The sequence below is a fragment of the Poecilia reticulata genome, chromosome 13, assembly GCF_904066995.2.
Source record: "Poecilia reticulata chromosome 13, P_reticulata-male-v2, whole genome shotgun sequence".
NCBI classification, from domain to species: Eukaryota; Metazoa; Chordata; class Actinopteri; order Cyprinodontiformes; family Poeciliidae; genus Poecilia; species Poecilia reticulata.
Genome location: NC_088842.1, coordinates 15,717,509 through 15,741,800, shown reverse-complemented (window position 1 = coordinate 15,741,800; position 24,292 = coordinate 15,717,509). Strand labels below are relative to the sequence as shown.

Here is a 24,292-nt window from a genome sequence, read left to right as displayed (position 1 = left end):
ATCGGCAGGTAAGTTTGACAAAACTGAGGCGGAGTTCTTTCTTTTCTTTTCTTTTTTTTTTTTTGCAGGGCATGCAGCATTAACAAAACCTTTACCCTGAGCCTGTTCTAGCACCTGAATCCATTAATAGGTTGCTCCATTTTGTTTCCCCCCTTCCAGTTGTGAAAGTCTGGCTGCGTGGCGCATTCAAGACCACACAGAAGATGCTAGTTCTCAATAAATCCACACCTCCTTCTCCTTGTGCTTTCCAGCCAGCACTTGTGCTCCGTGTTATTTCAATAGTCTGAGTGTATTCTTACGTTGAGCCTACATAAGGGCGATGATTCACAGGGCTTGATGACTTTCAGATTTATTTATTTTTTCCTCTTTGTGCCGAATCCCTTAGACAAATGTAATGTTAACAATATGTGCGTTTTTCATCAACTGACATGAATTACATGAATTTTCCTTTTTCTATTTCAACCCTCTTCCCTCTGTTCCACCCCTTTCCCCCCCCCCTCCTGTGTTTCTTCTTAGTAAAAGCAGGTTATCTTCAGCCATGAATCCAGTCTACAGTCCTGTTCAGCCTGGCACTCCTTATGGAAACCCCAAGAACATGGCCTTCACAGGTGAGGCACGCATCCACTTATGTGCTGTTTTCTTATGCAGTCTGAAATATAATGGAGACAAGTATAGAATTAGAGTAAAGGGGCAGTATAATGTAAAATTGACTTTATATCGCATCACAAATGAGAGCTGCAGCTTCCAAGCCTCCGCCTCACAGAGCACCCCCTCCCCACGGCTCCCACTCCCAGCTCCTTCAGACTAGCTAGCAGGAATTAGCAAACACTGCACATCTGCTGAACTCACTATTTGATATATACATCATATTTGAGATATACAGCATTTCTATAACACCTGAAGGTAACATAATTAGTTGATTGTGCTATAAAATGGCACTGTAGGTGGAAAACGCGTAATACTGCACCTTTAAGCACATTTTATGTTCTATTTGAAAAGAGGCATCCTATTATCTAAAGATACTTTCCACCTGTTTCTGTTTTTGTCTGTTTAGCTGTCCATCAATCTATAGTCATTCATCCATTTACTGTACATGGGTCACTTTTGACATTAGGTCTGTTAATTCAGCTAATCTGTTCAAGTTATGCTGATTGAAATTATTTCATTTCCTCCTTTTGTTGTGGGCTCACTTTCTGTTATCAATGACAGTACGTGATTCACCCTGATAAACCCCCACAGTTAATCAAAATTAGCCTAAAATGTAGTTTGTGATTTAGAGCACCTTTTCTCTGTCTGTAAAACGAGATGAATTCAAGTTTTTAATTTTCCAAGTGAGATCGAGTCAAACAGGGAAGCTGCAAAACGACTAGTTGGAGCCAGACTGGGTCTATTCTACACTGAATAATTAATATTTTCAAAAGCAGAATAATATGTTTAAAAAGAATCACAAACTGTTTACAAGACGGGCAAATAAGTAAACAGTCTAGGTATTTTAATAGTACCTAAACTGGTACTGGTAACTGGTAACTGTATTTCATATTTTGTTCCCACCCAAAATATGAGATACTTTAGGTATGATAACCTTGTAAATAGTGAACTATTTTGATCACTTTGATGTCGATTGTGATTATGTGGGCACACATGTAGAGCTTAAGCAGCACAAGTACTGTCAGGAGGAGAACATAAAATAGCTGACAGTGAGTAAAAACTTTCATGAGTACATAAGCCGGTGTGGTTTTTTTTTTTTTTTTTTTTTTTTACAATTTCCTTCAGCTAAAGACAAACGGCGAAAACTTCAAGTCTGTTTACTGAATTTTGAAACCGTTTCAAATTAAATGTTTATTGCAACAAGCTGTAACAAGCCATTAGCTGGTTAATTAGTCTAGCTATTTGCAGTCCTTGCACTGTTCTTCTTGGTGTTTTTACTTCTTTCCTTTAACCCTTCCATTCTTCATTTCCTTTCTCGTGCTGCAGTTTCCTACCTTTTCTGTTTTCTTTCTGTGTCCTCCCCATCATTCTCTCCTTCCTTATTGTTTTTTTTTATTCTGTCCTCTTTCCATTCATTCTTTCTTGCTTTGTTTCAGCCTCTTTCCCCCCAGCTTCCACATTTAAAGCATGCCCACTGTTTATACTGGTATTTTAGAATTTAAAATGAAGATAATGAACAGAGATCTCTGGAAAGTTGAGTATCAAGTCTATATTTTTACATGAAAGAAACTCTGTGCTCAGCAGTCTGATCAGTCTAGTGTGTGTTAATTAGAGTTGATGAGTCACAGCTGTCCTGGTGTCTTTTCAGCAGGGATGATGCTGGATGATGGACAAACTATACGTTTGCTGGTCAGATTCCCCCAGCAGCCCATTCTTGATTAAATAAATATTACGAAGTTGTCATTTATGACCACTACTTAAAGTATTTTTCCATTAATATGTAATGAAATCAAACGGCACGTTAAGCAGTACTTTTAAAAAAGACTTTTTATATCCCTCTATTACTTGTTTAAAAGTGAAATTGCAAAAAATATAAAGGACAAATAATTCACATCATTTTTTTTTACATTGGTCTTCTAGCAGAATTACATTTTCACATTCCAAGGTTTCTCTAAACCCTTAATCTTGGTGTTATTGACTCAAATATTCATTCCCTTTGTACACATGGAGACTAGCTCAAGCCTTCACTCAGACCATTCAGGCAGAAAATGGAATACAATGGAACAAGATACAAAAGCAGACTGTTTTCCATTTCCTAAGCCTTGGTAGGCATCGCTGCACATATTAAACCATCCCTCTGAACTATTTACTTAGGTCTTCACCAAACCTCTAAAGACTCTGCGAGTTAAATTCAGCGAGATTCTGCGGAGTTCTGGCTTTTAACTAGGTCATCAAAACCGTCTGGTGTTTCATCGAGTTTCCCTCTACGATCCCAAGGATCTGGTTTTAATTATTGTGAAAAGAATAAAAGTTGATTGAAGTGGGTTGCAACGTAAAGCTTTTTTCCCCTACTTTTTTGGCAAACTTTATTTTAATGCAATGAAGTTTTTCCACTATTTACTAAACAATTCACACACAATTAAGGTGTTGCCTTTGCTTTATGATTTCAATCTGGGATCAGTCATGTATCTAGGGTTTCCTTTAAGCTTTTTCCAGTTTGAGCCTCTTCAGATACTTTTTATCTACGTTTCTTAAACTCTTATCTTTATCAAATTAGTAAAAGAGATGCTGGGATATTTGTTGCCGCTCCTCTTCGATCCTTTGGGGTTTTTCCACCAAAGTTGCTTCACTGATTGCTAGTTTGTTGCTCACTGGTTCTGCAAAACAAAACCGGACACCTCCTCTTACATTACAGGAAAAGGCTCTACAATGAGCACATGTTGAGTTTCTGTAGAGAACCACAGGCACACTGTGACTCCACAAATCACACGACTTGTTTCAGTTTCCCTACAAGAACCTTGATATCTCCACCTCAGCTTACTAATGTTGTATCAAACGGTCTGATTGAAAGTTGAAGCTCTGACCTGTAATGACCAGCCATAGTGGAATAATTTAAAGCACCTGGTGATAAAATGTAGAAAGTTTTACAAAATGGATTTGGAAACGGCACTTTTCAGTGCAGCTTTTTGCTATGGAGCGAGTTACCTATATAGTACAGGGTTTCCCTCAGTGTATTATAGGCCTGGCGGCCCGCCATGCTTTACTAGTGCCACCGCCAAGCTAGGCCTTTCTTGTTTGTTTATTTTTTTTAGGAAAATAAAATAAAATAAAAAATCACCTTTTTTTTAAGCCAGATTGCAAGTGTTCCTGTTGCTCTGAGCGTTTCACTATCAGAGCAGATTTATTCCTAAAGGATATGTTTATAAAAGATATGTTTATAGTTTATGCATTTAAAACCGGACCAATCACACCGCTGGGCCTCTGCGCGTTGCCTTGCGTGCTGCAGCAGGCAAGGCATGATCCAGGCTGAGTTAACCTCAGCGTGGATCACGCTCCTCCTTTCAATCGAACCGAACAAAGGCTGACCGCTATGGATATTTACATCAACCCCCTGTGAGGAATTATGATTAGTTATGAGGAGTTATTGATTAAGGTAAGAGTTTAAACCCACCGCGTTAGCTCTGGTTGCGCAGCTCTACGTGAACCGCAGGAATAACTTGTAGTCGCGCTTTTAGAGGTGCATTGAGCGAGCGGTGAGAATGATGTATATTTGTGAACAAAACATGCATCGTTTGCATCTCAACACGCTGCCCAGTGTTTGGCCCTGTCTTCCCTGTAAAGTTTAGGTCTGTGTTCCCGGTTAGCCGGTGCGTTAGTGGTTAACAACCCAACGATAATCACTCATTGTGCAGGTTTAACCCAGTGAGGAGCTTTCGCTCTCCTCGCAGTCACGCATCACGCTGATTTTATATTATTTTATTATTATTACTAGTATTATTTTTCCGGTTACACTAAGCACCAAACCATATCAAATGTTTTGTCCACTTAGTCAGACAGAGTTAATGCGCGCGGCCACCGGACATCTGAAAAACTCATCCAGAAACTCGACCAACCAAAATAGTTTTTGTGTCCCCTTGTTAAAAATTAAAGAGACACGAAATGAAAGAGCTACTAAAGCCACATTAGCAGTATTGAATTAAATCTCCCATTTGTTGCGCATCTCTGCGCAGTGCAGCGGATTACCACATCATGCAGGGCCGGTCCAAGGCTGTATGAGGCCTGGAGCAGAATATGACTTAAGGGCCCCTTTTGTTGCTTAAAAACATCAGCACCTCTAACAGCTTCTGTGTTAGATTTAGTGAAATCTAGGACAGGGGGAGTAGTTTAACTGGCAAACCTAAAAAGCAATAAATTATAACTGCAGTTTACTAATTTGTATTTGTGAACAAACGGAGCTGAAACTCAAAGATTAAACTCACAGCATCAGATTGTAGCTGTAGTAACAAACCAATCTGACTATGAATATTGTTCTTTGAACTTCTACAAAATAAACTTGCCAGCTTCTTGCAATCTAACATATAAATGTTAAAATAATTTAAAGTCTTTTAATTTATATATGCTGAAACCATTGTCAAATTTAGCAGCAATGATGATCTCAATAAACAAATGCTACATTTATATATCTGTGGTCTATGTTAAAATATTAGCATTTATGGGGCCCCTGAAGCCCTGGGGGGCCTGATGGAGCCGCTGACTTAATTTGGATTTAACAGAAGTGCAAATAATTGATATTTATTTTAATTGTATTTTTTGATTAGTTGTTTTTAAGACTAGTTGTGGGTTTATATAGCAGTTCACTGACAATGTTTTCCCATGACATATAATTACCCAGTAATATTTTTACTTTTATTGTCTACTTAACATCTTTTAATACAAAAACATGGTGGACCGCCTCGGTGCCCTGACCACCGGGCTTAGCAAGTTTTCTGGGGGAAACCCTGTAGTAGTATATGTGGTGAGTAATATAAAGATTGAGCTCATGTTATTCTGCTGCATTTTGTTAAAGTCATAGTTTAGTAGTTTTGTCTTTTTAATTGGACAGATTTGAACTGATAGAAACCCCGAGAGTTTTAAACATGGCACTCAACATTTTGATTGGTTGTTGATCCTCATGAGCCCAATTTTAGTTCTTTACAAAACCGATTCTCTTCTCTGGCCCAGCTAAAAGTCAGAGCCGAGTTGGAATTGACAAAGTGTCACAACTCCAAAGGAATATATTCGGCATTAACTGTGGTGATTTCTCAAAATGTAGGTAGAAAATTTGGGGGGGAAAAAAACAACTAACAAATGGTTTTCCAGTCCAATGCTCTAAAGCTGTGGATGAGAATTAATTTGCCAGTAATTATACTAATCATCACAAAACATTCCAACATACACAACAGATCAACCAACCAATCAGTTACGAATGCCACATATTAGTATCAGTGGTTGTTCATGATCATCTCTGTCAAAACCTGTTAAATTTTAAATGTTTCAACACATATATTACACCTTTTTCAATTTAAGTTTAAATCATAAAGTAAAAAAATACTGTAAACATGTAGACATTTTTTGAGTTTAAGCGCCTCGTGGGTTTGTACAAATTTCTAGGAAACCTGTTTAAAAGACATCCTAATGCATTGTGTACGAGACAAATTGATCCACTAGATATGTGAGGGCCAGAGAGTCAAATTTTACATAAATGACACCCCAGACCATTTCCAGCTCATTCCAACACAATCCAGTCAAGTGAGATGCAGTCCAGGTCAGTTCCGGTTCTAATAAAACAGTCTGATTTAGTTAACTATTTAATGCCCTTTAATCAAAGAAATGTTTTAAAAACTGTCTTAATTTCTGTTGATGCTAAAGCAACACAAATAATCTGCGTAAATCAATTACAATTCAACTGTATTTTGAAGCTTGCTTGTTGTGCTTCCCGTCGTTGCTTCTTGGTGTCTCTCTCCGTGGCTTCACATTACATCCCAGAAAACTCTTCATCAGGTCGGATCTTTGTTGCTCGGCCCGACATGTGATTTATGACGCACAGCAGTGTGTATCTACCCCCCTCACGTGCATCCTTATGCATTGCTAATGTTCCTGAATTTATCTCCTCCCACAGCATATTGGCAGGTGTGCCTTGTCTGCCTAATCGGTGAATGTTAGACACATTCAGCCGACTGTGTTATTGTTGCAGACGTTTTCGTTTTTTTTTTAATGACTGCCATCTGCGCACATCCTGCTTCAAGCTAAATACTTTGTTGTACACTCGTTCGTATGTGTGTTGGGTGTTCCCTGTGCTTATTTGGTGGGATTTCGTAACATTTTTCTTTTCCACCTGTGTTCTTCCTCTCTCAGCCTATCCAGGAGGGTATCCAGCCACAGCTCCCACCTACACTCCGAACCTCTATCAAACAGGCAGTCCTGGGTATCCACCAGGTGAGCTTGAACTCTCACTGTTCTTCAAAAAAGATAATAAAGCTGTCGGTTTTCATTGCTGTTGTTAAAGACATGTTAAAAGAGTTTTCTGCAGAAGAAAATCCAACAAACAGGTTTTGATGAGGTCGGGTTAGAGGGAAAATGCATTTTTCTCTGGTTTAAAAATAAATAAAACCAGAACAGGCTGTTTTGGAAAGCTTAACCTAGTTACATCTGAATATATATATATATTTTTTTGTCAATTTGTTGCCTCTTTTGTTAACTTTTAAAAAAAATTATTATTATAATCCCCAGTTCAGCTGGAACAGATTCATGATATGTTTAGGCAAATTAAGAATAACATTCTTGTACATTATCTACTAGTTTTTAACTAGTTGAAAGTAGAGAAAAATGGGAAAGTTTGTGTAACAGATTCTAATATTTTGTCTAAATGTCATAAGTAATTCTTAATTAATACTGTAAGAATGAATTTAGGTAATTTGGATTTTAAAAAGCGCTCGACTTGCATGCCGGTGTCAAAACGTCCACTTAAGCTGACTGTTTGTTGTATTTGCTTTAAGGAAAATGTAATTTGACAACAACTTGTATCACTCAAAGTATTTCTTTGTAATTCATTAAAGTTTTACATTTAAATCACAATGATCTTAAAAGGATATGTTCACTTATTGGAACGAAACATTATGTTGTCATTTTCATAAACGTCTAGAAGATTTTGATGACTCTAGCTTTTATTTAAAGCTAGTGTTGCACAATATATCTGATTACATTTTTCATGGCAATACTTAACAATAGTATTGTAATTGCACATTTTCCTGACAGCCTTACTTCAAACTGAGAAATCATCAATCATATTCAACAAATTACTTTAGTAAAAAAAAAAAAGACTTGTTTGCAACTGTTGATGCTGGACTGAAATAACAAGCAAACCTGCAGGTTTCCTTCAGTGCCTTTGATTAAAGTCTTAACGCGGCATCTGACTGTGCTTCTGGTTTATTCAAAATGTTTCCGAAAACAACTTACCACCCAATGGGTAAACATGGTGGGTGTTGTGCAACAATGAGTCTGACTTGGCTGTGAATCACTAAACAATAGTTGAGGGTAATTATTAACAAAACTAGTAATTTAGATCAAAATTGCTCAGATGGGGCCCCACCTGATGGTCAGGAAAATAACAACCAAGTAGTTTAGTCTGTTATTGTCTATGCGATCCTGCTTGATAAGGTTTAGGTATTGAAATAATAGATGGAGATATAAGCACAGTACTGGCAATTTATTTTATTTATTTATTTTTGAACAGGAGTACACCATAAATTCATGAAAAAAACTAATAACTTATATCTATTATACAAGCTTACCAGCAAAAATAACTTATTACAATTAAAGGGTTGTTATGATGTACCTTTCAGGCACACTGTGCTGTAAAATCACGCCGACAACTGTTGCCTTCAGTTGTGATGAAAATGCTGTACATCTTAAAATAATTTAGAAGTTTCACTTGGCATCATATCTGACGCCTCTTCTTTAAGAACCTCGAACTTGGAAACGAGACCAAAATAATTCACAACAAATTCAGATTAGTTTGCGCAGTAATATACTGTACGTTCTTCACACAGCATCACCAAAAACATGCAAGAATGAAACATGAAGTGACTCAGAATTATATAGAAATGCCACAGTTTAATATGAACATCCATGCTTGAAGACCAAGGTTTGTATTGGAGATTTTTGAAAATGAGACCAAATTAGCTCTAAACTAATTAAAATCAGTTTCAGACTAAGTTGATAACATCATTTGGATATATGTTCAAACATCCATGTTACAATGCACAACTATAGTGAAGAGAAAACATTATTTAGAGGCAGTAATGTTTAATAATTTTCTGAATTATTAAACATTTGGACTATTGATTCTTAGTCTACTGATCATCACCACAGTGACTGATCGCGATGGATATAATTTAGTATTTTGGGATACCAAGATGGCAGCATAAACTGACATAAATAAGTTATTTTAAACTATCTTTTAAGTCAATTTATAACAATGTTAACTGTTGTTAAAGAGGCCAGCTATTATAGGAATGCGGTCGCACTGAAGGTGACTTAAGCCTCTGTAGATACCTTAGGTTAGCATTTGCCTATTGAGAAACTTGACATTTAACACGGTATTTGGAATATTTTACACTTACTAGTGGAAAGAGAGAAAGGAAAAACACAGGTAAAACAGAATAAACTTGCACGCCATGATTAAAACAATTCTTAATCAGTCAGTTATCTTATGAAACATTGTTTATATCAGACCTGCTCAGCTCCTCCAGACTAGCCAGCAGCAATTGGCAAACACCAGGCAGAACTGTGGATCATTATAGGAGCTACTTCTCAGTGCTGGTTAAAAAAAAAAAAAGTTATTAAAGGGTTAATAGAGGGGCACTATTATGATGACTTCCTGAAGGCGGAGTTTCAGAAATAAGTTTTTAAAGGGGTACAGGCCCAATTTCAAGGTGTTAAAATCAGGAAGTAAAATTTATTTTAAGTCATATTTGATAATCATAAGAATTTTTATTGCAAATGATTGTGCTATAAAATGACGTGTGCCTGGAAAACACATTACATTGCCCCTTTAAGAACAGGGAACCTCCTAACTCAGAGGTTCGTAATAATCTACAGATCTTTAATTATTAAAAGAGATGAGTAACACAGGAAGAATAAGCACACCCTCACATAAAGCAGCTGCTGGTCTGCTCCATTAAACCTTCAGATGGGTAAATGATCAACAACTCTGGGCAGTTGTAATCGTTTCAATCTGTGTTTCAGAACATAAACGGCGAAATATTTTAACGTTACCATTTAAAATCTCTTGAAGGCTTTGATTACAGCATTACTCTTTCAATCTCCATATCCAATGAGACCTTGAAGCAGATGTCTGACCTTTCTTTAATTTTGCCTTTCAAGTAAGGCTGGCTCATTACATCAATGTGTTTAAATGCGAACGATGGAAAAAATTTGAACTTTAGTGTAATTGTAACGAAACAGAAAATATAAACTTGAGAGGAAATGAAGCTGGGAGGTGACTGAAATGCCAGCGATATAAGCCATGGTATAACATTTCTTTAAAAAAAAATGTTCTCATTTTAATATTGATATATTTTAAGAAACTGATTTGTGGGTTGTTTACTGTTAGTCTTAACCAAAATTAACATGAATAAGAGCTTTAAATAAATCCCTCTGTGTGTAAAATGAATAACGTTCCTGAAATCAATTAACTTTTTATTGACATTACCCTGTTCAAATGGTATTTATATACAATGGGATTTGACTCTTGGGTTTATAAAAACATCAAAAATCAAATGGCTTCATTGTTAAAACATAGATGTTAGAAAATAATGATTTAAATACAATATTCTGTGCATTTCCAGACTCGATTAGTAATCATAAAAAGTAAGGATTTTAATGATAAGAAGTCTGGTTATCATTATTTTTTTACTGAGCAAACCCAATTATGTGAGCAGAGAGACGGAGAGAGAGAGAACAGAGCAAAGGGTCAATGATTTATATTCATAACATATAAGAAATGAATGTCCCTCAATGACTCGATGAATTTGTCAAAACTGAATTCCATTAGCAAGACAAAATCAGTGTTTTCCCTTCAGTGTTTTCCTGTCCTCTTGGATTTGGTTTGTAACAAAGGAAGGAGCAGGTTTTCTAGACTCCTCCTTTGCTTCTTCTGAAGCTGCCTCCTCTCTTCCTCTGCCTGAGCTTAGGTTCATCTTTTGGAAGTCGAGCAAAACATCAGATCTGCTTTTGTTCTCACAGAAACCTGAGCCTTTCTGTTGTGGCTGCTTCGTCTGATTGCCGACTCCTTTCTGCTGGGCTTGATTTATGAGGGGATTAAAATAGTTCATTTTCTTACCCCCTCAACATGAATGAATCGCTAGATAAAACCAGTTGTGGTCTGATTGAAAACACGTCTTCGGTCGTTATTCATCAAGACCATTGACGGACAGTTTTTTTTTTTTTTTTCTGTCTGCGCTTCTTTTGTGCGACTGTCTCTCACCACGGTCTCTTAATGCCCTGCGTGGACATCAGAACAGAGTTTGACCGTGAAAGCATACACACACACACACACACACACACATACACACACACACACACGCTCCAGCATGCAATCACCGGTAGCGAGAACAGCTCCAGAATCTCTTTGTTCCCTTGTCCTTGTGTAAGAGAAGGGCTTTTCATAAGCTATGCAGCAGCTAGCTAGTAGCATGTTTGACCTTCAGGCTCCATCCTGTGGCTACTCGGAGGTACTGCACCCCTCAGAGCAGTCTACATAAGAACACAGCCCAATGAGACTAATGCCATCTTTCAAATAGTGATGTAATCTTTGTGAAGTGAGGATTCTCTGCTAAATTATTTAATGCCTACCATGTTTCCCTGCAATAAAAGCGATGTCTTAAATTTAGCCTGTAGTCTCTGATTACACAGCTTCTTTCTTCTTTTCTCTGCACACTTAAAGAAGGCTTTGATTCAAAGCTCCAGTTTAAGCCTGCTAAATCAGATTTATTTATTTATTTATTTTTGATATATGGGTTTTTCTATGCTGATTGTGAGGCTGAACTCTTCTTTATACCAACAGTCCCCATCTGGTGGTCTTTACAGGAAATGCAAATAATAAAGTGGCAAAATTGATATCCCTCATGGTCTTGAGACACATCTCTTTCAAAGTTTCTTAGAGGAAAACTGTTTAACTCCCCCCCTATTTTTGACAATTCTTTTTCTCAAGTTATTTTGGTGTAATGGATTTATAGCAGCGTCTGAGCGGCAACAACGGCTCATTTCAGGAGCTATTTTTTATTCACGCTCGGCTCTTGGTGAAAAGCCTGGTATAATTATCTGACTCTGCACTTCCCTTTTTAGCTCCCTCCCAGGGTTTCGGCATCTTATCAGCGGTTACTGCTTTAGGTTTTATTGCTCTTATCAGCTTGGATTGAATAAGCAGTTGGTTGCCATTTTTTATCTGGAGAAATGCTTCCGACTCCACTGAAAAGGCAAAAAAATAGAAGCAGAAATATTCATCTCAAAACTCGAAATAACTTTTCGGCGCCTCTCGTGATGTTTCACATTTCCAATTTTTCCCCCCAGAAAAGATGGGAATAAAAACGGAATTTGATACACTTGTATACATTTCTTTTAGTTGCTTGAGTTTTGTATTTTCATTTTATAGTTTATAGTTTTTGTGAAATTCTCCTAACTTATTTTAATGATCAAAAGTATTTTTTTTATATATACATAAAATTTTGAACTACTCAGCATTTGTTTGATTAATTTAAGCTGTTTTCTGGACATTTGCAGGATACACCCCAGCGGGAACCCCATACAAAGTGCCCCCCACTCAGTCAAATGGAGCACCTCCTCCCTACACCCCCACTCCCACCCCATACCCCACAGCTATGTACCCCATCCGCAGTGCCTACCCTCAGCAGAACATTTACGCACAGGTAAGGACATCGCCGACGACTCTGCATTGGAAATGTCTCTGCGTTTGCTGTCCCACCTGTTTGGCGCCTCCGCCATGTAACGTTTGTTTTTCCTTGCTGGCAACATCGTTTCTGTGTCTATTAAAAAACAATTTGTTGAAGCATTTTTGCCAAACTCGCGAACCAAATGCCGCGCAATCTGTGCAATGGCTTGGGAACGAGACGTTTTCCAAATCTCAACGTTAAAACAAACTGTCGGAGGAGATTTAGAGCTTCTCCTGATTCGTTTTTCTTGTTTTAGGGGATTTGCAGAATGTGTTCTTTAAATGCGACTGGTGCGACTGGATTTATTCAGTCATTTATCTCTGTTCATATCACTTTAATCATGCTCTGGCCTTCACATTACATGGATATTTATTTAACGTTTAGTTTCAAAGTCCCAAGTAAAAAAAAAAAGGTTGCCTTCAGAGCTGTGATGAAGCACTCTAATACTGTTGTAATTCTTCCATGCTGTACATGTGGCAGGCCTCCTATCGCTAGCCTCACAAAGAGCTCTTTTAACTTGTTTTCTTTGACAGGGAGCATACTACACCCAACCAGTATATGCGGCCCAGCCACATGTGATCCATCACACCACTGTGGTGCAGCCCAACAGCATCCCCTCCACAGCCCTCTACCCTGCCCCAGTCCCTGTTCCTGCCCCCCGCAACAACGGCATGCCTACCATGGGGATGGTAGCCGGGACAACCATGGCCATGAGCGCAGGTAGGACCAATACTCTCTCCAGAATGTGTACAAAGTGAGACCCTGCAACTGTCAACTACTATTCCTTGTGAAACCATTAATCTCCCTTATGCTTTTTCCGCATTTTGTCACTTTGCAACCACAAACTTTTATTGCGTTTTTATGTGATGAAACAAGTCAAAGTAGTGCATGTTTCTAATTGTATTCCAGTAAAAATCTAATGTCGGACGTTCATTGGATTGCAGCTCTCCTGACTCAGAGCTATTAGTCCCTGTTTTCACTGAAACTCCCAGCTGCAAGTCGTCTGTTCCACGTCTCCAAATTAGCATCTAGATTAGCGGTTCTCAACGTGGGCGGTACCGCCCCCCAGGGGGCGTTCAGAGGACGGCAGGGGGCGCTGGCGGAAATTTTTACAAAAGGGGGGCGCTGGGATTCCTTTGGGGGGCGTTTAGTCAAAGGTAAACTTTACACCTTAAATGCACAACAATACCAGTTTAGACTTTGAGCAACTTGGTAAAACTGTATTGTGTAACATTAAATCATGCTTGGCTGCAACTGTATAGATGGCAGCTCTTCTTCTTCTTCTATTCAGTGTTTGTTAGCTTCTGTTAGCTTTTTGGCGCAGCTCCTCTCCTGCTACTGGTAGCTTCACCGCATTAGTTCAGCGTTACACCGGCTGATGATGTTGCTGTGATTCACTTTGTCTGGTATTTTTGTGCATATGTTCAGGCAGTTCTCTGTTCATGTTAAGCAGCAACTTATATTAAAAAGTGTTTTATTTCCGTTTGAAAGCTGCCCGCTTCCATAGAAGGATAACAGAAAATCGCTCTTATAAACATGTAATTACTAAAATCACGATACCTTGACTTTGTATCCCTCTGAATAATGAACCCATTTAAATAAAGAAATCCCTCCATGGGTGATACCACGATAGAGAGCGTTCATTTTATAGCGTTAACACGGTGCTGTAAGTGGTCCGGTATGAAACGGGTGTGATAGAACAACGGTACCACAGCACTTTTAAATTTCAAGAATCAGAATACCGAAATTGTTTCCGTTGTTTTAAAAGGTTTATGTCAGTCTGCCTTTTTCCCATTGATACGTTTCCCGACCGCCCTGCACCTTAGAGGGTTTAAAGAAGAAAAAAAAAGACGCGCACATTGCGCAAAACTCTGAAACAGGTGAAGCGGGACATAAAACGGAGCGACGAACTAGATGTGAATTATGGCATAAAAACAGAGAATCCAACGCTGAACAGTGAAAAATCAACACATAATGTGAAACATGACGATTAGGCGGCACAGCAGGTGATGAATGAATATTACTGATGGTGAGCGTCAATAAACAATCAAATAAATGTAGCAACAGGAAAGAAACTAAAGTGGACATAGCAATAAACCAAGAGAGGATAAATCTAATCAAAGGAAACTAAATGGAAATGAATGAAGAACAAAATGCAAGAATAAACTAAGAAACCAAAGTAAATACAGAATAAACTGGTATTTCAAGATATTTCAAGCAATAATTAATACAGAGGAATAAACTGGTATGGCAAGACCTTTTGATCAAAATTTAATACAGAAGACGTATGGCAATAAGAAACAGACACTATTTCCAGATAAAAGGTAAAATAATATTGTTGAAATGCCATGGGTTTGTTGAGACCACATCTAATACTGAGAATAAATATATCTTACAGACCATAACAGTAAATAACTTATCACTTATTAATATTTTTAATTAAATTTGATTTATTTCTTCGATATTATTTTTCATGTTAGTGATAATGTCATGAGGCTGATGACTCCATGACACTTTCAATTTGACTCATTAGGATTTGATTAAGAACCAGATTTGTTCTTTGTAATTTCTGTCCAGTAAAACTATTAATCTATAAATCAATAGACAGGTCTAAAGATATAATGCATGTTTCTGTCTCATATTTGTATGGCATTAAAAGGACCTGGAACTTTTGTTTTTCCACTGAAAGCTCTGGTTTGCACAATAAATGCCATCTGGGTGAAGTTTTATGGATGATACTCTGATGTCCCATTCTCCTGAAGGCAGCACAGAGCTGCACCACCAGAAACTGACAGAAACACTGAAGAGAAGAAGATCTATGATTAATGTAGTTACAGTTCTATCCATGTTTTAATGTTGCAGAGCTCAGTCTTTTTTCAAATAGTTCAAAGTTTAAACTGGCATGTTGTACATCTTTTATCTGGTCATTTTGTGGAAGATTTAACTACTAGAAAATGGCAAAGAACAATATTTTTTTTTCCCACTGATTGGCTGCTGTTAGGCCTACCAATTTTAAGTTCAATGTTCATTGCATTTTTTGTAGACACCTGTGAAAATAATTTCTATTCCCATGGCTTTTTTGTTCTCTGGGAAATTATTTTTGATGATAAATACAGAAACAAGCATAAAAATAAAACATCTACAATAGTGATGGTAATATTAATAATAAAATAATAGTCAATGCAAAGTAGCCTTCAAATTCTTTAATGGGGGGCGGTGAGGGACCTGGATAAAGGCTAGGGGGGCGCTGGCCCAAAAAAGGTTGAGAAACACTGATCTAGATTGAAATATTTTGTTTTTATTTCCAAAACGGCATCAGTGGCAGTTCTGTATCCTGTCACTGACAGATTTAGATTTGGACTTTGCATCATTCATGCAATTATGTAAAGCGTCCCGTTGTATCTCTGGTTGCATGTTTAGAGTCAGAAGGTGACCTTTTGGGCGAACCTCAAAGCTTTTGAAACATAGCCTTCCTTTTGCCCTCTTTTTTTTTTAGCTCCGTCCATCTCGCCATCATTTCTGACTGAGCTCTACACCTTAACAGAATAAGGCTGTCACTACCATCTTTTAGAATAAAATAGAAAAAGTCATTGTTGTTCTGCATATGGGAAATTGAGTTTTTTTTTATCTGGAACAGGTCAGAGTGGTCATTTATTACAAACATTTGAATTCAGGAAAATACCGCTAAGTAAAACAGAAATTGTTCACCAGAAAGCAGCTTATGTTTGTATTCAGACTTCACATTACGAGCCGTCATGGCTGCAGGTTAGAATGTGTGTTTCAGTGTGTGCGAACTTTACACAGGACACACTATGGCTTTTTTTCTTTTTCTTTTCAACGACGGTTCTCTGACATTAATACCAAATTAGTGGAATGCACAACCAATAGTTGTCGTTAACGGATTCTCCCAGCTGAGCTGTGTCTCTCTGCAGCTCCTCCAGAGTTAGCATGGGCGTATTGGCTGCTTCCTTGAGTTGTGCTCTCCATTCCCGGCCTGTCGCCCTAGATGCAGGCTTGAAAATTTTTTGTGCTTTTTATAGTTTCTAACCCAGCCCTGCTTTCGAGAGCGTACATGGTTTGTGGTCGCAACGTGACATAAAAGTTAGCAGGGTTTCAATACTTTAGAGGCCGTGTATGAGAGAGGAGCTTCTTTCATGTTAATGCTGGTGTTAAATGTGTGTAGGGACTCTGCTGACAACACCCCAGCACCCACCAATTGGAGCACACCCAGTTACTGTTCCAACCTACAGGCCCCAGGGGACCCCTGGTTACAGCTACGTACCGCCTCACTGGTAGAGCCCACCCATCATGTGAGTATCCACAGAGAGAATCCGTCTGCCTTCTCTTCTCCTGCTGTTTACTCCTGTCCCCCTCCAAAACAAACAAACTCTGCAGTCTGGCGTTAAGTCGTGCTCTTCTCTGCTCAGGCCACCAGATCTGGAGTCCACCATCGTATGCAACTGCTCAAATGTTACACGAGCTCCCAGCGGTAACCACGAGAACTCGGCACCTGTCTGCAAGAACAAAACTAAAGTGCAACAGCCACTTTACTACTATTATTATTATTATTATGCGACATTCTCTAGTGTTTTTACAAAGGCTGCTTTTGTTTTTATTATTCTCTCTTCTGTTTATTTGCCAACCAGTCATTACGGTCTTATTTTATTTCCTCTCGATTGTTTAGTTTGAATTCCTCTATTTTTTATTTTATTTTATTTTTATTTTTGCCGCGTCTTTCATTGGAACTCCAGAAAGGACTCTCGACCAATCCCAGGTGTCGGTTGGTCGCTCCTGTTTTTGTGTTGTGCTGGTGTGTGTGCTCCCCGCCTGCTGCTGCCGCCGCTGCTGCTGCTCAGTTTGCTGGAAAATATTGGGCATCATCATCATCATCAAAGACTATTGACTAATGCTGCCAAATTTTCTAACGACTAGATATCAGCACAGGGTTTTAACATCATCAGATCATTTTTTCCCCCTGCTTTTAAGGGGGTAATAACATTTTTAAATGTCCTTTATACTACTAACCTCAATTGCTTCACCTTTTCATTTTTTCCTGCCTTCCTCTTCATCCCTATTTTTTGCCTGATTATGTTTGATTCTCAGTCCGATCTCACTTGTCTTCCAACTCGTAGTAGCTGTGTGTCCGTCATCCCTTCTGCCACATTAGTCGGTGCTGTGAGCACTTACAGATCACGACCCGTCGTGTTTTGGCATTTACGCTGTACCTAGTACACACTAACGAAAAAGATTTGCCGACTTCATGCTACCCTCTATGCAGGCTGGTTTGTTGGGACACTATTGGAATGTTAACCTAGCTAGTTTGGGTCACAACAGTGACTCTTTTGTCTGTGGGTTTTTGCATTTAAACTAATTTAGGGGTTTTTTGGGGATTACACTTAAACACACTCACACTTAGTGGCACTTACTGGACAGTACCTCCAGTTGTAAAACACACAAAAAGAAACATAGCTATCTGGCAGGTACTGCCAGCACAGAATGAGTATAAAGAGATTGTGGAGGCAGGGAGGGTGTAACACAATGAAAGGCAGGCAAACAATTTCAAAGTACAAGACATTTAAGTGTGTGACGTTTCTCCTTTAAAGGCGGACGGCACATTGGCTATTTTTGTACTCTACATCGATTTTCTGTCTTCTCTTCTGGCTGTGGTCGTGCCATCTCCTTCCACTTCCCAGGCGAGGACTAATAAACAAACACACGACAGCTGAGGCAGATTTAATGAAGGCCCAATAAAGCGAACGCACTTCAGCGTCATCCACTGCTGCTGAATGACGGGTGGGGGACTTTTGTAGGAAACGCGACACACCGACTCAAATGCTGTTGGAAATTTTGTTTCTTCCTCGTTTGTCCTCGTCTGGGGAAGATTTATGTAGAAGGTTAAAGACTGATTGTGGGGTTTTAATACTTGGATAAGGCCCAGCGACATTTTTTTTCTTTTTTTTTTTAGGATTTACTCTGAGGAGAATAAATCTCACTAGCATCGAGGCATAGGCTGGTTCCCTGCATCCAGGTGTAACAGGTGTTTGAAACCGCTAAAGTTTCCTGTCGTACCGTTCGTAAGGTTTAAAGGTTGTTTTTTTTACTGAGATGCAAGAGAAAGAGGCAGAGTGCCCAGGGATGTTTTTCTCTGATTGCATGGAGCCCCTTCCCAGCTGTGGCTGTGCACTGCTAGCCAGCTGGCTAAAAGGAACCTGCTACATTTCATAGGCTGTCTTGATTACAAAATGACAAAGTTGACCAGTTAGGAATATTTTTAGAACAGGGCTGCACAATTTAGTGACGAGATTAAATTGCAACATTAATGTTGAGCATTAGGATGATAATGATTTGCAACTAAATCGTATTTTTGTGAGATTTGTATCAGGTGTCGGCATAAAAGGCGGCAAAAATGTATCCAGTTGCCCATATAGGATTGGCAACAGTTTTGAAACATCGCCGCATGCCAAATGTTGCAGTTTGCTATTTTGTGTAGCCCTATTTTGAATATTTCATGTTGCAAGCACTTGAAAGCATTTCCTCAAATATAGCTGCTCTCAACTCTGTTTGTGAGCATTAAAAGTTTATAAATCTAGTAATCAATATGTAGTTTTAATAGCAGAAGGAGTAATTTGCGACGTATTTTAAATGAAAGAAATTACGCCATGTTTTAGTTTCAAGTTTTTGTCAAAATTTAGAAACTTTTTTTTTTTACTCAAGTTTATCATACAATCAGGATCTTGTGTCGGCCCATGCCTAACTCTGAGATCCATTCTAACTCTTAGATCTGTACAGTGCAGGTCGGTATTACAAGAAGCATTTACTGCTGGCGTGTGGATGTAGTGGTTTGATTATTGCAATAAATTAAGAGCGGGCGCCTCCATCTGTTGACACAAAGTTAATTATTTTGACAGCCTTTATAAGTTTGTTTTAAAAAAAATAAAAAATCGTGATATCCAAATAGGGAGTCGAGGCTGCTCGCGCTGCCAACGTTCAATAAGTAATACTGCAAAGAAGTTAAGAACATATCAGAACTTTTGGGGATATTGAATAACATTGCAAGGAATTATTGCACAACATAAGATAAAGGAAAAAAAAACTTGACTATACTATAATTTAATGCTAAGTAACAGGTACTTAGGCTTTGTAGTGCAAAAAAAGGAGGAAAAAGCAATCTATATTATAATTAAAACAATAAGGTGGAGTGTTTGAATTATTATTAGTCAAGATGTTTGTACACTAGTAAGTTAATTCTTAAGACGATATTGCATAATGCCGCTGTCGAAGGAAAATAAAAATTTCACTGAATTTCTGGTGGATAATATTGATGAAAAGTTTCAACCGTGACCAGATCCTGTATATTTAAAACTTATTGTAAGACTGAATAATAATAATAAAAGAAGAAAAAAAAGCAGGATTTTCTTGCGACAGCAGCAATGTTACTCTACATTAGGATTATTTAACCAACCACTACTTTTGTCAGTATTTCTGAATTAAAATCCTCTTGTTTGCTTTGTTTCTTCTCCTTCTCTCCCTTAGGTCAGTTGAACGTAATGGGTATGCATAATATTCAGGTGTCTTTCACTATAGCATTGGATTTCTAGGTTAAAAAAAAACATGCAGTATATTTAAAGAGCGAGTGGTACAGTAATGTATTTCTAGCTAAGCATGGTCGCATTAATGTGGCAGCTACTGTTTGTGCTTTTATTTTATTTAAGGTTTTTTTTTTTTTTTTAACTGCATCCCTGTCCTCTACATATCTTTCACTTTGAGGGGAGAAGTTACCGCGGTGTCCGTAGATTATTGGAAGTTGTGGAATCTGGCACCAGAATCCCACAGGCTTTATTTTATTTTATTTTATTTTTTTAATACCTGCTGCCTGAATTCCCAGACACGCTGAGGGAAGTAGAGGATTGAGGGACAGAGCTGAAGTGGAGGATAAATGTGTCCAATTGTCTGTCTGTTTTAGCTCCATAGCTGCAAGGATGTATCGAATGATGTCTAAAAAAAAACCCTCAGCCTCCATTCTCTTTTGTTTTTGTTTATATTTAATTTTCCTGTGCCATATTTCACCAATTGTTATTCAGTAACCAAGTTTCTTCTCCCTAATAACTGGTGAGCTCTGAGTCCTTGTTATGTCTTGCTTCCCGTGGAATCTGTGTTTTCCTATTGCTGTCCTTTTTTTCTCGCGTTGACTCTTATTACTCGTCTGACTTTTTAAACTTACTGTACCCTACGTGTCTGACTTGTTTTTACTCCGTGCCATTTCTCCCTTCAGACACTTCATTTCTCCAACCTTCGGGGATGCAAAATGATGTCTGTCCCCAGTCCTTTTTCCACTCTTACCTCGATTGACCTTTTTTTTTCTCTCGTTTTGTTTTTCCTCAGTTTGACCTTTGCTACACTCAACACCCTCACCTAAACTGCAGTCTTATTGAATTGTATCATGATTGCTGCCATTTTTTGTGTCAGCTGACCCTGTTTAACACTAGATGTCACTAGCGACAAAGTCATGAAGTGGCTTCGTAGTGGTTGAAGGCTTTGAGCCAACATGCATAGAAGAATTGGGTATCGTACCTTGAGCACTGGCACATTATGATCCAAATAGTCTTTTAGAGTAACAAAACAGTACTCAAGGTGGCGCCTCCTATTTGCTGCACTTATAAGAGTTTTCTGAGCTGTGGACCAACCTGGTCTGTGCATGTTGTGGTAATTTCGTTTTTCTCTTTAGAAATCAGAAAGTGTTTTTTTTTTTATTTTTTATTTTTTATATGAAATTGCAGTCTTTTTTTGTTTTGTTTTGTCTTGTGGTCAAACAGATGAGCAGAAATTATTTTTATTTTCATATTTAAGTTTATATTAAAACAAAATAACATCAGTAGCAAAAAAAACCTAAAATTTGGCCAACCTCAGAGGGGCCAACTTTTTTTTTTCCACACATTTAAAGTCACGTTTAAAAATCTGACTTGATTTATTATTATTTTTTTTTTATCAGTTTAACTTTCCTCACTCGAACTCAAAATCGTATGTGTTTGTTGTTTTAGTCTGAGTTTCTCTCCAGGAATATTCAGAAATTATTTCATTTCCTTTTTGCCAGTACAGCAATTTTATCCTAAATATTAATAATTTAAAAAAATAATTTCTACTCATTTTTTTTAACCACAAAAAGAAAACCTATTTTTCTATCTAATATTTAAGGAAAATCTAATGACTGTGCTTTTTAGTTTTTTATCTTTGTTGGTTTTCGACGAGAACATCCAATTACCAGGAGATGCACGGTGCCAACACAACAGAGGCAGATCTACAGAGCTGAGAAACAGGACAACTTTTCTTCCCAGTATTCCTGTTTTGCAGGGAAAGCAAGCATGTGCCTGCCTATTTAGTTCGCTCCATTCCTCGTCTCATTATTTTTCAATTTGCACTGAAGTGAAAAGTCGGATGTTGGCCAATTTTTTTGGCATGCTCTGTGAGGGGGGGAACGTGTGCAAAGTTGTCTTAAACACAAATCTTTGATCACCTCTTCCTCTTTCCGTAAATCATCCTGCCCGCTATAACATTTCCAGACCTTTAAAAGGTGAAAAAAGAAAAAACAACTGTCTAACCTTTTTCCACTTTAACAGTGAAAACACAACCAGAACCATTCATTGCCTCCTGCATCCATTTCCATTCACCTCTTCTCTCTCTCTCTCTCTCTCTTTTTATTTCTCCTGCCTTGCAGTTTGAGTCTTAGTTTTTCATGGGTATAAATTACAACACTACTATCAAAACGAATAGTAGGCTTTTAATTGTCCTTGATGTTCTTGCTGCAGCTTTTTATTTCTCGGTTTGTCAGAGGTCTCTCTTGGTTTTGATTTGACACTAAATGTGATGCAAAAAGTGGAAAATTCCTTGTCTTCCAAAAGAAAAAAAAAAAAAAGGAAAAAAGAAAAAACACACGTACTCGTATCGCGCTCGGATCGAGTAATAGGAACAACCCCATCTTTGGAAGTTTTTAGTTTGGTACCCAGTTTGCACATGCTATGGTATCTCTGTTACCGTAAGGTTTGTGTTTGAAACTGAAGCCCAACGTCTGTTCAGCGTTGAGAGAAGTGAATTGTATGTTAGCTATTTGGTCCGGAGTGAAGGACCAGCGTCAGGCTTGTGATATGAAGTGTAAATCTGTTAAATTTTTTTTTTTTTTAAATGTCTTTTTGTTGTTGTTGAGGGTTTTTTTTTTTTTTTTTGGGTTTTTTTTTTTAAGATCAGTTAGTGATCTTAGTACTATAACTAAGCCAAGTTTGTAATTGTATATTTACTGTAAAATGTAGAACATTGAATAACTATTAAAATTTTCCTATAAAAGGAAGATTGTCTCTTGAGATTTTCTTTAAAAAGCTGTAATCGCATGTTTGTCAACTCTAAATGTAAAATTGAGATAAAATTTGAAATTGCAGAGGGAAATAGTTCGTTGTACATTTTCAACTTTCATATTATTGAACATGGATCTGTCATTTCCCTTGTGATGAAAGGAGACCAAGTGGAGAGGAACACTTCACTTTCACTTCTGTAACTATCTGCAGACATCCGATCAACTTGAGCAATATCAGCCATTTCTCCGACAGATTTGCACAACGCTACACACTGATCCAATATTTTTGTGCACAAGGCACAATGTTAAAGGAGGCCGTTAGTCTAGCGGTATGTGTAAAACAAGAAGGCAAACATTTTTCAGGTTTTGCAAGCAATCTGGAAAAGTTAAGGTATTTTTAAGGTCTGGATGAGAATGGGGAAAAAAGAATAAAGTTTTATTTCCAAACTTTATTCCCTATTATGTTTGAAGATTTTTTTTCTACCTTCCCTCTCTGTCCACATCTTCTTTCTTATGTTTGCTCTATTCTTTAGTTGCGTCTACCCATGTCTGTCTTCATTCCTCGTCTCCTTCCTTTGCCATTCTTTTTTTCTTTCTTCCTTCGTTTTGTTTTCCACGTGTCTGTCCTTTCTTCCATTCTTTTCCCTTCTACCATACTCTTCTGTGTGAACTTGTAGTTTGTGTACAACTACCAGGTGGTGAACATGCAGTAACAAGTTAAAACTAGTTGTCATGAAATTAAATTTCGAGGATTAAACTCCGTCTCATCATGTTCAAAGTGGAGTGTTTTAGATTATCCTTTGAACATTTAGTCAAAAGGTTTAAACATCCTGCTTCGGCAAACTTTACTCATAAACAGAATTAACTTTGCCAGCTTCTCTGAGCTTTACACAGATGTGACTCCAGAGGACAATCTGGAAAAACCAGAAGCCTCTGGAGGCAGCCTTCTAACAGGAGATATTTAGCTGCTTTTGCTTTGAGCAAACGGTATCGTAATATTTACCGTGAGCTTGAAGGTCTAGTTCAAATGGTGCTCATTACATCTTTTTTAAAAGATCTTTTTTCTTAATCAAAGTTTGGTCAAGTTGGTGATGTATTTATTGGAAAAGCCTCTTTCAATAAAAACCATGGCAGGAAAAGTGAAAAGTTTGTGAAAGATTTGAAGGTGTAAGAAGATGCTGTTCAGTTTTGGGAGGGATAAGATCATGTTTACCTACTGTAGTGGATGGCATTGCATTAGCAGGGTTTTTTTTTTAACTTTTTTTTTTTTTCTACCATTAATGATTTTGTGAAACAGCTCAAACTATGGGTTGGGCCTAACATGACTGAGGTTGTGGCGTTGAAGGATCAGAAAGATGGACTTCTTTCAAAACTACACTTTTGTTCATACACGTTTCAGTTCCAACATGACTAATGTTTCATCATCAAACTTGTTTTGACCTCCAAATGTTCGTTCTTGTGCACAAATAAGACCAGCTTTGTTCTCGGGACGACGGAGAAACCTCTGGAGCTGATGGCACAAAGATGGGTT

The 24,292-nt window shown here is 37.9% G+C and overlaps 1 protein-coding gene across 4 annotated transcripts in view; it reads left to right on the top strand.

The window, feature by feature from the left end:
* Positions 1–22,758, top strand: part of fam168a (family with sequence similarity 168 member A) — a 39,246-nt gene extending 16,488 nt beyond the window's left edge. For 2 of the 4 annotated variants that reach the window (XM_008425529.3, XM_017308332.2), the window contains 6 exons: positions 526–608; positions 6,823–6,903; positions 12,250–12,395; positions 12,953–13,139; positions 16,603–16,729; positions 16,847–22,758. In XM_008425529.3, the coding sequence (XP_008423751.1) occupies positions 526–608; positions 6,823–6,903; positions 12,250–12,395; positions 12,953–13,139; positions 16,603–16,715 (610 nt within the window). In that variant the 3' untranslated portion in view covers positions 16,716–16,729; positions 16,847–22,758. Of the gene's footprint in view, positions 1–516; positions 609–6,822; positions 6,904–12,249; positions 12,396–12,952; positions 13,140–16,602; positions 16,730–16,846 lie in introns of all 4 variants that reach the window. The other 2 variants (XM_008425528.3, XM_008425532.3) reach the window with 1 other exon arrangement.
* The last annotated feature ends 1,534 nt before the right edge of the window (positions 22,759–24,292 follow it).